The sequence below is a fragment of the Thermobia domestica genome, chromosome 18, assembly GCF_964235325.1.
Source record: "Thermobia domestica chromosome 18, izTheDome1.hap1.1, whole genome shotgun sequence".
In the NCBI taxonomy this organism is placed as follows: Eukaryota; Metazoa; Arthropoda; class Insecta; order Zygentoma; family Lepismatidae; genus Thermobia; species Thermobia domestica.
In genome coordinates this window covers 39,196,850-39,214,113 of record NC_137471.1, presented here as the reverse complement: position 1 = coordinate 39,214,113, position 17,264 = coordinate 39,196,850, and the positions used below count along the sequence as shown (strand labels likewise).

The 17,264-nt window shown below is 35.2% G+C and overlaps 1 protein-coding gene across 3 annotated transcripts in view; it reads right to left on the bottom strand.

The window, feature by feature from the left end:
- Positions 1–1,115: 1,115 nt before the first annotated feature.
- LOC145675742 (uncharacterized) overlaps positions 1,116–17,264 on the bottom strand; it is an 86,419-nt gene continuing 70,270 nt past the window's right edge. For all 3 annotated transcript variants that reach the window (XM_081746380.1, XM_081746382.1, XM_081746381.1), the window contains exons 2-3: positions 13,375–13,854; positions 1,116–5,677 (exon numbers count right to left, since the gene is read on the bottom strand). In XM_081746380.1, the coding sequence (XP_081602506.1) occupies positions 4,669–5,677; positions 13,375–13,748 (1,383 nt within the window). In that variant the 5' untranslated portion in view covers positions 13,749–13,854 and the 3' untranslated portion in view covers positions 1,116–4,668. The remainder of the gene's footprint in view (positions 5,678–13,374; positions 13,855–17,264) is intronic.

Here is a 17,264-nt window from a genome sequence, read left to right as displayed (position 1 = left end):
ATAAACCTTAAAGCTTTCTTTTGTAAAACGAATATGGAATTTAGCAGTGCAGTAGATCCCCAGAATATAATACCATATTTCAATTTAGAATGAAAAAGTCCAAAATAAGTTGTGAGCAGAACATGTTGACTGACACTATTTCGTAAAAGCTTTAACATGTAACAGGTTTGAGCCAATTTACTAGATAATTTTTGAATGTGAATTTTCCAATCTAATGTATCTGACACCCAAAGACGAAGAAATTTGATACCCGAGACGTAATTCAACGTTTGCGCATACCTATTTATGTTTACAAAATTTGCAAGATACTTACTTATCTTTATATTTAGCACGTACCATTGCCATACACGACCTTTCCTTCTACCTATTTCTCGAAATTTCATACGTTAATTCACATGTAAAAGAAGTCCGAGTACTTCAGCAAAAATTCGAGTCAGAGAGAGGAGACAGACCGACGTCTATTACTAATGGTGGTTCAAGGTTTATTACTAATAATGCATCTCTATTTCTACATAATTCTATATTAATTTACAAAATGGTTCCTTTTCATCTTTTGTAAATTAGTACTTTGCTAATTTTGACTGTTCTTTAGCATTGGAGACAGCTTTTGCACCTACCTTTTTGCAATATTCTATTCCGATGCGTTTGTTTTATGGTTTCATGCGTTAAATTACGTTACCATTAAATTCAGACAGCGTTGCAGAGCGAGCGTTAGCGAATGAAGGGGGTTAGAGTCCCGCATGGCACGTTGTTTTCTATCTTCGTTACGAACAATTCACTTTCTTTTCTAACATAAGTCACTTGGACTTACCTTTTCGTTTTGTATAAATTCCCTACTGCCCTAAAAAAAATGTGTTCGATACTTTCTTGACTACTTGAACATTTCTTAACTTGACTACTTTATTATCAGCTCATTTCTTCCATAAATCATCCAAATTTTTGCTAGTTTTGTCCTCCTCAATTCTAAACAATTACCTTACTTTTTAGTGCAAATGGAACTGAACTTAAAAAATCATATTATTAGTTATATAAAGTACCGTCAAATAATTTTAAATTTTTTAACGCCAAATTCTTTAAAACCTAGAAATAAATCATAATATACTAAAATAAAGTAATTAGTCATATGGTTCTTATAATTTAGAAGATAAAGTACAGAAATGGGAATAAATTCCTTCCCGGGAATTTATACGCCAGAGAAAAAACACGGGACTATTCCCATTTTTAAAATTCCTTCCCACCGAGAATATTTCCACTGCCCATCACTAGTTTTGAAACGAAAAGTTTGATGTTTCCTAAAACATATAAGCATTTTTATAACGTTTCGCACATATATCATTAGCAAAAATAATACATCTCAACACATGGGAATTTAAACAATCTTTTTTCAGGAAAGCTTTTCCATACTCATTGTAAGTATATGATTCCTTTTTTGATTATGCATATGGGAACTTAAAAAAACCCTGCTCAAAAGCTTTGTTACACAAATACCATCGGCGCGGTTTCTCCACTTTATGACTAAGCGTATTGTACTACAATCTAGCTTTTTCAGTTAGATATTTTCCTCCTTCAATACAAATAAATGACTTCTTTCCGGTTTGAGTTTGCATTTGCTACCTTATATGACCCCTGTACTTATAACCTTTGCCACGCTTAGTGCTATTATGTTATTTCACTCCTGTATGGGTAAGAAGGTGGGATTTGATGTAAGGTTTCATCGTAAACGCTTTGGCGTTTCAGCGAATTTATGATGCCTCTGCTGCATAAGTAAGTATATACGAGTTCAAGTAATCTTCTTGGCAAAATTCTTTCACCACTCAGGGCACCAATGTGATCTATCTCCTCTTTAAGTAACATGTGATACTTTTAACAATTCTTGTTGCTAATCATAACAATTTTGTTTTTCATACTCAGTGCATGGATGTAATTTCTGTCGTCTATGATTATGCACATGGAGCTTGAAATGACCCTTGCGCTTAAAAGCATTGCCGCACTGAGCGAAGAAATGTTCTTTTTCTCCTGGATGAGCATTCGGGGCGTTAAATAATCTCTGTTGATAAAAGGCTCCGTCGCAGTTACTGCAAATGATTCACCCTTCATTTGTATGACTTACGATGTGTACTTTTAAGGCATGCTCTCAGTGAATCCCTTTACACGCTGAGCACAGATATGTTGTATTTCAGCTGTTTATTAGGATTTTATTATCCAATTCATTCCTTTATGAATGAGAATGTATGGTTTAAAACTACTTCTTTAATCAACAAATTTGCCACACTTAGTGCAAATATGATTGCTTTCAAAAGTTTCTACAATTAACCATGTGGACTGCATTCCAGTTTTTCAAGTAAGTCTTTCAACATTAAATGCAGCGAGTTTGGTGTCTGCCAGTATGAAGAAACACTACATTATTTAAAAGGTTTCGTAATAAACGCTGTACTATTATTAACGAAACGTCCTTTCGCCTGCACTAATAGGGATGTGAGTTTTTTAACGAACTGTCGTACAGAATGCTTGGCCAAAGAGAACACATGTCTATCAATTTATAAATATATATTTTCCTTCGTATTAACTTTATAAGTAAAGGTCTTCCCACAGGAAGTGCTACGAAGTGATTTTTCACTAGAATGTAAAGTGTGTCGTTCTACAAAACGCCTTAAGCAATAAATATTTTTCTACAGTGAAACCTAGAATATGATTTGTCCGAATAGACGTAAGACTTCAAACGTTCTGATCTACTCTACAGTATTTGGGACCGGAGATATTTGTACAGTAAATTTTTAAAAGAAAGTATTTAAAAATGTTTTTTTATTCTCACCTACGTTTGCTTAGTATACTGAAAAAAAAATATTGTTTGCTCTTATGTAGAGAAAGTTTTTAACAATGGGTTCGTAAAAAGACTCCCAGGGTTACATTTTTTTTTTTAAATCCAAACGAGCAAAATTATTATTCACATAACACATAGTAGATTTCGGATTACTAATGTTCATCAAAATTACTTCATTAGTAACACAAAAATGTATATTCGGTTGTACTAAAATAAAATGTGCTCTTGAAATACCCTGCATTATTGGTGACGTTCTTTTTTTCATGGAGAGTTTGAAATAAAAAAATGTCTCCAGATCTGAAATATTTTAAGAAATTTGTGGGTAAGAAAGTGGACAGTTTTGAAGGCCTACAGTCCACTGTTTCAAACCAGAATTACAAGATGACATTTGTAGTAAAACCTTAGTTATATTGTGCGCAACTACTTCATCTTCTCCTACATGAAAAAGACTGAGTTCCTTTATATCGTTTTTCTATTACTTTTTCGATAAACTTGAAAGAATGGTGACATTCACATGCATGAGGAATGTATTCCATTAAATAAGCATTTTGCCACAATTAGTTTAAGCATGTCATCAATCATCTGTATGAATAAGCACGCGAAGCTTTTAGTTTCTTTTTTAAGCAATCGCCTCCTATGAATAAGCACAGCGACGTGTCTTTTCCGAATAATAGGCTTGCCAGAATAACTAACATGATGTAAAATTTTAAATGTATGAGTAAGAATGCAGACTATCAAATTGCTTTTGTAATTGAAGGGCATGCCACTATAAGGGCTTAGATTTGAATTTCACCTATGTCAATTAACACCTGGATCTTTAAGCAACTTTTGGTTGAGGTTCTTTTGCTGTTTACAGTGCAACTAATGGACATTCAATTGTATAAGTATTTATATCATGTTGTATAGTGAACAATATACTGAACTAACTGCTAGCGTTTGGTCTTTCACATCCATTAGTACGCTTTCGGTTCCCTAAACTACTTTCCTGAATTGAGACATTGTCCCATTATGTGTTACCATGTGGGTTTTAATCCTATGAGTAAGCATCTGAGTCTTCAAACGAGTTTTCGTTGAAATCCCTTTGTCACATTGTGTACGAGTAAATGGACGTGCACCTGTATTAGTAATGGCATGATCCTTAAAATCCTATTTTCTACTAAACGCTTTTCACAATGAAGGCAAGCATGCGGTCTTGCGCCTGTATGAGTAATAGTCTGTTTCTGTAAAGCAGACATTCAAAAAAAATTTTTGCAACAGAGAGTACAAGTATGTAGCCTTGCACTTATATCAGTAAGCAAGTAACATTTCAAAGTATCTTTCTTAATAAGAGCCTTTCCGCAATAAGGTTAAAGTGTGCCATATAAACCCTGTATGAGTAAGCAAGTTACATTTCAAAGTACCTTCTGATTAAAAGCTTCACACTAGGTACACGCAAGCATTATATTCCCTGTATGAGTAAGCAAGTGACGTTTGACAGTACCTTTCGTACTAAAAGTCTTTCTACAATAGGTGCAGGTACGCGATCTTTTCCCTGTATGAATAGATATATGAGTCTTTATATAATATATTCTAAGAAATGCCATGCCACAATGAGGACAAACATGTGGTTTTGCGCGTGTATGAGTAATAGTATGTTTCTTTAAATCAAACTTTGTACAAAATGTTTTTCCACACACAGTGCAAGCATGCGCCTTCTCACCTGTATGAGTAAGCAAGTGATATTTCAAACTACGTTTGATACTAAAAGCCTTTCCACAATAGGTGCAAGTATGTGCTCTTTCACCTGTATGAGTAAGCAAGTGACATTTCAAATTACCTTTGATACTAAAAGCCTTTTCACAATAGCGTCAAGTATGTGATCTTTCACCTGTATGAGTAAGCAAGTGACATTTTAAAGTACCTTTCTGAATAAAAGCCTTTCCACAGTAAGTGCAGAGGTGCGGTCTTTCCCCTGTGTGAGTAAGCAAGTGACATTTCAAACTAAACTTCACAGTAAAACTCCTTCCACAATAGGTGCAGGTATGCGGTTTCTCCCCTGTATGAGTAAGCATGTGACATTTCAAATCACATTTCTTTCTAAAAGCCTTTCCGCAATAGGTGCAGATATGAGGTCTCTCCCCTGTATGAATAAGCATATGACATTTCAAACTACCTTTCTGACTAAAACCCTTTCCACAATAGGTGCATGTGTGCGGTCTTTCCCCTGTATGAATATGCAAGTGGTTTTTCAATGCATTTTTCGTACTAAAAGCCTTTCCACAATAGGTGCAGGTATGAGGACTTTCCCCTGTATGAGTAAGCATATGACATTTCAAACTACCTTTCTGACTAAAACCCTTTCCACAATAGGTGCAGGTATGCGGTCTTTCCCCTCTATGAGTAAGCAAGTGAATTTTTAAAGTACCTTTCCGACTAAAACCCTTTCCACAATAAGTGCAGGTATGTGGTCTTTCACATGTATGAGTAAGCAAGTGAGTCTTCAAATTAGTTTTAGAGGCAAACGTTTTGGAACACTGTGGGCAAGTAGTTGGACTTGTACCTTTATGTGTAACACTATGAGTCTTTAACACACGTTTTGTAATACACGTCTCTCCACATATAATAGGAGTTTCTGTTGTTTCGGCTGTATGTGTTACTGTTTCATTTACAAATCTAGATTCTACAGTGTGCTCTGCTCCATCACTAGGATATTCACGTAAGGAACATCTGATATCATTTGGCACTTGAATTAATGGCGCAGACCCTTGGCTATCGATTTCCACACTCGTATGATTTACGGAAGTATGTAATGTCAGGTCGAAATTTTCGTCAAGTGTTAGTGTATTTTTGTACCCACTCCAAGCCTCGCTATGCGATCTAAAAAATATAAAATATACTTTAACCTATTACAGAAAGATCAATTGCTGAATACGAGATACCGACTGGATACAATTCTTCGTAACAAAAGACGAAGAAAATGGTGTTACAACGATGGTAAAGAAATTAGACTTATTGCTGGTTAAGAAATTATTTGAGTAATGTAACAATTACACACTGATATCGAAATAATATACTGTGCCTTAATTACTAAGGTGATCAGGGAGAAATTAACTATGAAAGGAAACAAAACTATCACTGTGAGATTATTAATTGGATACGTGCGGTGAAAGTATCATTTTCTTTATCAACATGTCACTCTTACGTAAGAGTATCTCAACTTCACTAAGACAGAATAAATGCACATGACGATTTTCATTCTATCATTATTACGCTGATTTCTGATGTAATCAAATGGCGTGAGAGTTTTCTTTCCTTGACCGATTACAATTTGCAAAAAAAAAAAAAAAAAAATCTTTCCAGCAGCAGATTGCATTTAGTTTCCAAACACTTTAAACTAAGAATGTGGAAGATACTTAACCCTACCACTACTTACAAGGCTAAAATGTGCAAGTACGATACTACCCATCAGATAACATGCTTCATTAAGGAGATGCTGACGTTAAATTTTAAGGAAGGCGCTATTTCTAAAAGCGTACAGATCGGCAAATATTTCACGAACATAAAGATATTCATCCTCGTAATGAAAGCACCACGACTAATCATGCATCTATTTTTGAGAAAAACTGATATAGATGTTGCCTGTACTTCCACCTCAGAAAATGGTGGAGCCTGTCCAAGACAGCTGATCACTGGATCTTGTGCTGTTTTCAATGAGCACCTTCACGTTCTTTGCCGCGTTCTTATCATGTTTGTCGGGACAGTTGAGGTCCCAATTATTAACCCCTTTTGATTTCCGAATGAGAGAGCAAAGTTGCAATAAATCTTAGAAGGCGTAAAGCTACAAATTCCTGTTATTTTCCAAAGAGTCTGACAATTGTAACCGACATTTGACGCCTGCGTGATGAATTGACCAGTGCTGAAGTGTCATATCCACTTTGAAAAATTAACGGAGGTCCTGCTGAGTAACTGATCCGGAAGAAGACTATAATTGTAACGGACACAATTATATTATTATTCAATTAACGATACTCTTTGATGAGTTTGTCCATTTTCGTTCGATTACTGTGCCTAGTTAGACGTCAATCATGGAGTATTAATGAAATTGCAGAATTCCTCTCCTGATAATAAGCTTGGACTACTGCAACCCTTTAATCCTACATGGGCAAAAACTTTTTAACCTTAACGAATTCAGGCTCGGATAGTTTCAATCGAAAAGACAAATTGTACTACAATCAACACATCCATTAATGTAAGAATTGTGTCTAAGCAATTTAAAATGAATGAAATCTTAAGTTTACGTCCCACTCTTATGCCGGGTAGACTAACCAAGATGCTAATTATGACAAATGAATGAAATATTGGAATGAAGAAAATGGGAGGAAACGGTGAAACGCCACCGCGGCTTCCTCTAAGGAAATTGAGGGCTAATAAACTAGCGCAATGTGTGTTACTATAATAGCCCTCTCTCTAGAAAACGTTAGTGTCATTTAGCACTCTCTGATCTACTACTGACAATTTCATTCGCCTTAAAGGTATTTTTCATAAATGCCTTCTTTCGCTTAGCGTGAGAAAGAAATATGATGCACCAAAAATTGGACACATAGCGCAGAAATCAATTTAGGTCAGATTGCAATGCGATAACACTCCCTTGTAAGAATTCGTTCATTTACAGGGTTTTTCCTTAAGGCATCGACCTCCGTGTTACAATATTTGCATTAACTCTCAAAACAGTTACGAAGTATTTATATTCCGGCTCTTAAGTCCCGCAAGCATGACGTTTAAGATCTTTTCGCTTGTAACTGTTTCAGATATCATCGCTAATCGCAGGACGGCTTGAGTTTAAATAATTTTGCTTGCTGATCGTATTATGCGTGTCTTTTTTAAATAAATAATCTTTCCTTCTTGAAAAAATCTCCCTGCTGAACCAGACAATTATCTTGATGACAATAGCAACTTGTATGCTACTATGGCCCAAATTCAGGGTATAATAAATCATCATGACTTATGGTACACACTTAATAAACTCTTCGGCACAAATGTGCTTGTTGTCGTTTCATATCATCATGGAAGGGTTCAAGGTGTAATATTATTGAATCGATGCAAATTATACTACTGTTTTATTGCTCAATCAATTGAACTTTCATTTCAGATGGAACATCAAACATCTTATCAGAATTTCAAAAGCTACTGAGATACTTCGTACAATTTCTGGTCCTACGATTTCCGTTTATGTAAAAAAGAAAGAGCAACATGTTATAATTTATTTTACAAACTTTTCACAAATTACAGTTTATTATGTCAATTATGTCCCTATTCCTGAAGTTCCACTCTGCGTAGTAACGATTTTCGACAGTCTTCATGGCTATATCTCATGTTTATGAACTATACGTCAGATATCGGCGTTCCGTTATGAGAGCGTCAACGCAGGTAAATTTTCGTAGCGGTCTCCATGCTTGACATATGTTTGAACTTGTCCAATATGAGCGTTGAAGCCACAGAAATAATGGTCGATTCCCATCATACGGAATCCAGCAATAAAGTAACAAGGAATATATTGAAATATTAAGAAAATTATTATAACTTTATTCTGTTGTATACTAACGGCACCAGGAAGAAGAATTTTGTTGGCTATTCTTTCGGCATGCGGAAAAAGAGCACGAAATTTGGCATGTAACTATGTGTTCGGTATTTCCTACCGAAATAACCGAAAATAAATTTCCTCACGAACACTCGCTTCAGCTAACACCATGTCATGTGCTTATTAGAATTGACCCGTAAAGCGTTAATAAACGTGTGAAAATGATTTAGGAATATACATTCTCCTAGATATCATTTAGATTAAATGAAATCAGCTACAGCAATATAACTATGCTTTTGTTGGCTTCTGGTTGCTGGAGGTTAAGAATGGTGCATAGAGAGACGTTGCACTAGTACAGCCCCTTCCCACGTCTCGGTAATTATTTTTATTCGGTGTGGTTTTCTGACAATCTGAATGGAACTAGGTAAATGAAAATAAATTCATCTTTGTTAAACATGTTAACATAATTGGCAATCACCCTTCTATACTAATTTTAGACCTTCTGGAACACCCGTGCATCAAACATTTCTCTCTCGCATCGAAATTTCGTAAGTTTGTCAAACGTTTACTTTTAAACTGTGTCATATACATGCATATATATAATCTGAGTAAACGAAAAATTTTGGGGGGATACTGATACACTAGAAACCATTCTCTACCATCTAATACAATTATACATATCTTGATAAACTTTTTCAATGTTCATATTTCATGATTTGTTCTTGCGATTAAAATGAATCAGGTTTTAAGAAGTGTATTTTAGATAATTCCCTTTACATGCTTGATTCGTATTGCTAATTAATTAGTTATATTCTCATTTTTTCTTTCTTTCATTGTCTTGCTTGATGAAGATCACTCCATGTATTTTATGCAAACGTTATTTCGTATTTTATTCTTATTTTGCATTAATGTGTTTTAGAAAACTTCTTTTCATATATATTAGAATGCTTAGCGACTGCTGACCAAGACAAGAAGTAACGTAGAGCCAAGAAGTTAAAGCTTCCCTTAAACTCCAATCAATCAAACAATTCAAAAATGGAATTATTCAAGCAAACAATCTATACATGAAAAAAAAATCGAAACTACAATAGTATGACACGTTATACCTACAGTTGAACATATCATATACTGTTTCCAATTGGGATGTTGCCGAAAATGTATGACTGTTAACCCTTCCGGCCTCAGGTCCGGGAGAGACATACACAGGTGTGTCACTTTTTTAATCCGCTCCTGTGTTGACACTAATTAATATATCGGGATAATTATTTTCCAGTTATGGTTGGACAATTTACCATATTAGTTTTTTTATACTTCTAAGTGTCGAATTTCCTTCTAAAATTTCAGCTCAAATCATAAATTTGTGTCTTTTCGCACTTTCTTTCACCTTTGCCCTACATAACGCACCAAAGAAACTTTTAATAGGATAATTAAGGAAAGAGATTTGAGGTTTACAGTAGACGTTCTTTAAGTGGAAAGATAATTGTTATTCTTTTTTGCTAGAATGAAATTTTTTAATGACATGCTTAGTTTATTAGATATAGCCATCATACTTCTAGGATATATTAGTGGTGTACCAAAGTTTATTTTAAGACACTACAGGCGTGTCTAATAACAGTGTTTCCAATCACAAAATTATTTGATTTTAGGTGTAAAAATCGGAAAATATCCCACTTTTCCTTCTATAATTTCCTTCTTGATAGCGACATTGGAACAAGCGTACCAGGATCTGAAAGCCTCGTTTCTGGTAAACACAATGCAGCATACAATGTTTCAATAGGACAATTAGGGAAGCTGCAGCACATGTTTAACTCTTGATTTTTCCTTCTGAGACGAAAAAAGTATACAAATATTCTGAGTACAATGAGAAAGAGACCATTTCTTCCTCTTTTTATAGGACAGCAAGCGACTTCAGATCTCCCATGTACCTTGTCAACATATGGGAACAGTGGAGTCAGTTACAAAAAATCTTGAAATTCGTTAGGGAATTTTTAATAAATTTTCACTCCTATATTTCTCTCACTGGCAACACCGCAATGTAAATTACCCCAAAAAATAGCCACATCCCCCTTCTAAATCACATCAATCGGGTAAACAGTTTATCAGCAATAAGTCACTAACTGAAAATGTAGGAAAACGCCGAAAATGATCTGGGTCCGAAAGGGTTAACTTAATTACACCAGTGCACAGTGGTCAAGGAACTTCGAAAATTTGGCGAAAAGAGGAAGTCGTGTTCTAATTTTTATGAAACTTGGTATGCATAAGTATAGAAGGTTGCTCAGTACGAATTTGATACTAAAGGGAAAATGGTGGACAAAGTTCATATATATATATATATATATATATATATATATATATATATATATGTTAGTGTGTGTGTGCGTGTGTGTAATATGAGTATAGATATTTAAGAACAACCGGATGTGAAACGAGCAACAAGTGAAATCATACTTGCTAAACACTATTATGCTTCGAAACGTCACAAACTATCGCAGCCACTTTTTCTACAACTTATATCACTTAACAGTTAGTGTTTTCTGTGCCGATTGTCTTCGTATCTCGGTTTACTCACCTGTTTCCCAGCTTGATTCTTTTCAGAATATGTTGTCTGATTTCCCGTGCTCCATGTTTTACATTCTCATTTCACATCGTAGAATTCACATTGCTCATCACTGTATTAACCTCAAGGTTGAATGAAAAGGAAAGTGGTAAAATAGATACATAGGTACTTATATGGCTATTTATTCAGAATCAAACTCAATCCTTGTTGCACGCACGTGTGGCTTCAGGAGAGAAAGAAATTCCCGACGGTGCTTTCTTCTGTTTCGCTGAGACACAGCCTGTCGGATGGTGGAAGTTAGGGGATCAGGTGTCACAAACAGTCGGAACATAACATTTTCTACTGCCTTTCCTTTAGAGCACTTACGTGAGTAATGTTCTTGGTATTGTTTAATGTGCTCTCGGTATTGCCGATGTACTACCGGGCCTTTTCGAACATTTGTACTATTGGAAGCAAAGCATGGACGGTGATAGACTGTCCATGAAGGAGAATCTTCTGAACTGACTATGTCATGTAGAATAACGTGTAATTTGCAATATAAAATTTCTGGATATCATTTGCACAATTTTTAAATGTGTCTCCCTCGATATCCAGTTCAGAAGATAACGCTTGCAGTAGCACAGAGTACTTTCCGATGAATTTCGTGTGGAGTCTTATTATTGTAGCTGCAGTTTCCGCATTGTGAAAAAACCTTCCAGCCATGTTGCGTTCATTTCATGTGCCACTGCTGCACGGCTTTGGCTAATCAAGTATGAAACCTAACTTAAGCTTTTAATTTCTTTTATATGCCTGACTTCCTTTCCTTTGCGCTTTTCTGATTTTCTTTCCCAACTTGCCATTTCTTTATATCTAGTCTTCAGGCGACATGAAGAAGCCATCCCACGAACGTAATAAATACATATAATGTAAAAAGTCTAAATCTGAAGGAGTCGGAATTTTTAGGATTCCTGATAGAAGTCTTCTAACTGTCCATATCTTTGGGTTTTGCGACACATAAATAACAAGTTTGTGTAGACTTTTGCATGGTCATACCGTTGCTGATTTGGCGCCTAGCACCGTCAAGTGAATCCTGTGTTGGACTTAAAATGCCATATATTCAACGTCAGACTCTCACCTGAATCGTACGACATTGCAGTGTGTCTTTCAGATTGTGTCCAGAACTTACAAATCTTGTTAGCTGCAGTTGAACTTGCTAGATTTCTTCTAGTACTTTTGACTTCTCAAGTTCTCTTTGTTCTTTGCACTTTATTGCGGCTGCCTAAACAAGAGTGTTTTCACTCTTGGCTGACTGAATTGCCTGTCTTTCTTCTCTTTAATCTTTCACTGCTTTCTACTAAGTCTGCTTGGGGAGTTTGAATTTTGCCGAGGTGGATGGCTATGGTTCAGTGTCACCCAGATTAATATCAGTCCTTAGCCATTTCGCATAATTTCTCTCTACCTTATCGTACTCGAGATTGCATTTGTCGAGGTTATGGAAAATCGGATAGGAAATGGTGACTACTGCTTTCTGGTCATTACTATATAACATCCCTCTACCTAATATTTCATCTTCCACGAAGCTCAGAAGCTGCTGCTTCTTGGCTTCTCTATTCTCTTCTGCATTCCTCAGGAAGTCAAATAGCTTTCCATTAGTTATTTTATGTGGTGTTGCTTTGAAAAGAGATCAAACTAGGTATCAATATGGTGTATTTTGGGTACAAAATTTTACACACCATCCACACTAAATATGCGCTTACAATCTAAACCGGCAAAAATGATTCATTCCTTCTGAAACATAAATAACTCAAGTATCACACTGCGAAAATCTCCATCTTCTATCCGCTTTTCCCGAATTAAAAACCTACGAAACCATAAAAAAAATGTATTTTACTTCGTTACTGACAACCTACTTCTCCATAAGCATGCATAATCGAAAAATTACATATAATGTCAAAACTAGATATGTATCATTGAATTAAAATATACATATATAGATAAACAATAGTTACTCATCGGTGGATATTATGCTAATGTCCGTAAAAATATCGCGAAATTAACCTTTTGTAGCATAGAAAATGCATACAACGTTTCCATATTTTTGTTTTGGCTTTCACTCCTGATCAAAAAAGGGAACATATGTCAGTAACATTGACAGCTGTATACGATTAGGAACTTCCTTGATGATATGCGTTACGTGACAGACCCTTTGACGAACTTTCATTTTTGAGGTTTTCGTCATGTTTTCGGGGCTCTTGGCCTACTGTGCAGTGCAAGCGGAACTTCAATGTGAGAAACAATCATATTAGACCTTTCTTTCAGACAAACCTGATATATAGGTCAGTGTGCGGAAAAATAGAAATTTATTAAGTTTTTTATTGAAGAAATAAATGTTAATACTTTACAAAGAAATACAATATATATATATTCAGGATTTTCAAATTTGATATATTACTAAATTACCTTTGACCATAAGGTTCCCCCTTTCCATCTTCAATTCCATCCTCAAATGGCGATGAATCAGCTGATTTTACAGATGAGGCAAACCTATAAATGTTTAATTCGTCAACGAAATCGGTTAAATATGTGTTATCATCATTGGTTTCTGGCTCACGCTTCACTGCGGGTAGTAATCCCGAAGTTGGAGATGTAACGTTCTGATGTGTTATCAGACTCTCATTTTGGAGTACTGTCAGCTTGGCTTCTTTGTTATCCGTGAATTGCACAAAATCTTCATCAACTGGATTTCCATTAAAACGTTTGCTTTTTTCAGCCACGTGCACAATTTCCGATAGCATAGAAATTAATTCACATGTAAGTTTATGTTCATCTTCCATTGTGACAATTCCAACATCTACTTGCTAACAATCACCTAAAGGATATGAACTAATTATAAGGTGATTGTGAATTAAACGGTGTTTCCAGGTAAAACTTACTCGTTTCCTACAAAAACAATACAGAAAGTATTTATCAAAGAGACTGGAAAAATAAAAAAAATAATAAGGAATCGAGAGTTGTATATACAATCAACGATAAAAGAAAATTTTTATCTCATATCTGCCAAACTACATCAAATTGGCATTAGTACTTAACAATGAATGTGTAGTAGTAATAGAGGTATATTCACACGCAATGCATCTAAATGCGTAGTAATTTGAGTAGGAATGACACAGACAACAAATCTATGCACATCTCAGAAGAATTGTAATATATATAGATGATGCCCACTCTCTTCTTTATTTTCTGCAGGTTTATACTCCCTTCGCGTATTATATTCTCCTTTAGAACTCACTATCTTTACGCGAGGTTATTCTACGATTTTTCGTGGTATTTCATGTTAACAGATACAATACTGATCTTGTATTGTCAATGTACAAGTTCTTCTAAATTCACGTCTGAAACGAATAATCCGTAGATACTGAAAGACTGTATTAGTTTTACTGCAGAATACTTTTTGTTATTAGAAACATAACACGCATTTGTTCAGCTGATAGCGTCCTTAAAACATAACTCTAATTTAGAAGTTATAAAAATGTTACACTTCTCCCTAAAACGAAAATATTAATAGATAGATAGATAGATCAAAAGATCGCTAAATCAATACTGAAATCAAAAGCTGCAGTGGATTTCTACCACTTCTGGTTTTAATAGATAATAAAGGAAAACGAAAATGTATTCCTGGAACTTTTATGTCATTAAAAATATTACTTTACGATATCTGTTGAATTTTTACTTCTACATTTATGAACAAGACTTAGTAATGGTCAGTTTCTATCACTTACATTTTGAATTACTGCCTCCGTACCCAAACTTCTATGTTCTATCTTTTAATCCTTTGCGTTCTTGGTAAATGTGATGATACAAGTACTCCTTGTGATTTATTTCGTCTCTTGGACGGACGGACAAAGAGATAAGGTAAATGAGTAAAGGAGCTTTTCTAAACAAATCTACTGAACAAGATTTGTTCATAATTATAGTTCTTTTGTGAACAGAATAAAAGTTAGGCCCAGTATCTGTAATAAACACTTAAAATAAAATCTATATGGGGAAATGTATACCTCTTCATGAGGCCATACGTTTTTGGAGAGGGTAAACACTGGCATCTCCCGTTAACGTACATAGTAGAAAAAGTAAAAGCTTTAACAAATTTTAATTAACAATTTTGTGAAGCCTATAAAACAGAAAAAAAATGCTAAGATTATTGGTTTCCTTAGTGCTTGGGAAATCTTCGGATAGAAACTTTGATCAGTTAACTACATTTTGAACTGTGACTTGTCCTGAAGAAAGAAAAGAAATGAATCATAATATCAGAAACTGTAAAATGAGATCAGCAGAAAAGTACAAAAATAAATAAATACAAGCATCAAGTGGGATTCGAATACGGTTCAAAAGTTTTGAATAACAATTGGAGAAAAGAGCTTGAGATATACAGTTACCAAAACAACTGTACATCTATATACCAGTTATACTCATAGCTAAGGAACACCTTAAGACACAAAACATTAGAATCTTAAGTATATTTGGTTTGCCTTTGTTCAAAAGGGGTGTACGTTTCTTCTTTAACTACAAGAAGGACCCGCGGTAGCTTAGTGGCAGAGTTCACCTCTGGTGCTTGGGGTCTTTGGTTCCATAGCGCCAAGTTAACTTTGTGGTGGACAAATACCGCGTGTGTTTGGGCTTCTCGGTCCATCCATTTTCTCCCACTTTCTTCATTCCACTATTTCATCCATTCCACATCATCACCGTCTCCTCTAGCCTAGCCGGCATAACTGTGGGACATAAAACTTCAAGATTTAATTTCATTTAACAACAAGAATGATCTCTGCATTTGCTAAGGTAGTATCTTGTTTTCAAACTAACATGTCATTAAACAATAAAAAATGGAGCTGAATATTTTAAACAGGAAACACCAAGGAGTGAAGGAAGTGCTTCGATACTACGAGGTACTCTCTGAGTCTGTTGTTGCCAACTGGCAAGTTTAAGGGACTTGGAAAAAGATCAACTACGCAATTATACTTTCGAGAACTGTATAAGAGAACACATAGAGAGGGCGAAGAAAGTAATTGCTTTGCTTTCGTTGTTCAAATAACGATTAGTAACACTCACAGCTTCACACATACAAGAAAAAGAATGTTTCCATACACAAGTTACACACTCCATAAACTACCATTCGTTTTACACACTTCGTAAATTACGGAGAGAAATAAACGACGAGTTACTAAGAACAAATGACAAGCGAGTGCAGCAGAAAGAGGAGAGGCTTCGAAAGTGCAAGTCGGCGATTTTGCTGAAATTTTGCACATAGATAATAAACCACAATTTATCAGAAGCATTTAATCTGAAACGGATCTCGGTAACACATAATAGAATTCGAGATATAGGAGTTATCTGATTCCCTGAATTAAGACCTCAGTGTCTTATTACGCTGCAACCGAGGTTTCCTTCATCGTATCCATGACGAAGTCAGAAGAAGAAGCGCCTAGTACTCATTATATCGATGGTTCGCGCCTAACTTGGGGTACTTCTTTAGTGTGTTTAAGACTCTCCTGAATATAAACAAATCACGCATGGTACCTTCCATTTCAATACAGGCAAAGCATGTAGCATCACCATCTCAGATCTCGTTGAAACATTTTTATAGCACCTAAACATTTTTTTAAACGACCCATATCTTTATTTTGTCAAAAAAATTCCTGCCAAGTAATGGGCCATCAAAGATGAGGAATACAATTCAAGAATTGTAGAAAATATGGATAATATTGAAATTTGGAAACCCACCATTCAGCTATGGAGACAGGCAGAGGTATAATTCTTGTTGTTGTATGTACATAGGGATATAAACGAACTACATTTTATGTTAGTTTGATTTGCGCATGCGTATCTTTTTGTACATAAATTAACAAAGAAAACGTCAGTTTATCTGAAAAGTGGAAGTTTGTGAATTTTTTCGGGCACTTCCGGTTCGAATTTTAAAATTCTGTTTTCACGGTTGGTAAGACCTAGTTACTCGCTTTCCAAGAAAAACAATTGTATCGCTTCTGTGTGCAACCGTTTTGTCGCAATAAATTCCAGAAATTGTTAAATTTTCCAAATTGACATTTTTGGGTGCCATTTACTCGAAAACACCATATTTTAAAATTCTAAAATTTTGACAGATGGTTCAACTTCATATGAATAATAAACACACGAAATACCATTCTCGACCAATGTTTCATGAATAAGCTACAGCCTTTTCAAGTTAGCGAAGTTCCGTTGACTTTGACGTCACAGTTGGCAACTGAAAACAAAATTTCAACGATGTGATTGTTTGTGGTTCACATTCATTAAATGAAGAACAAAAGTTTTTCCTGACT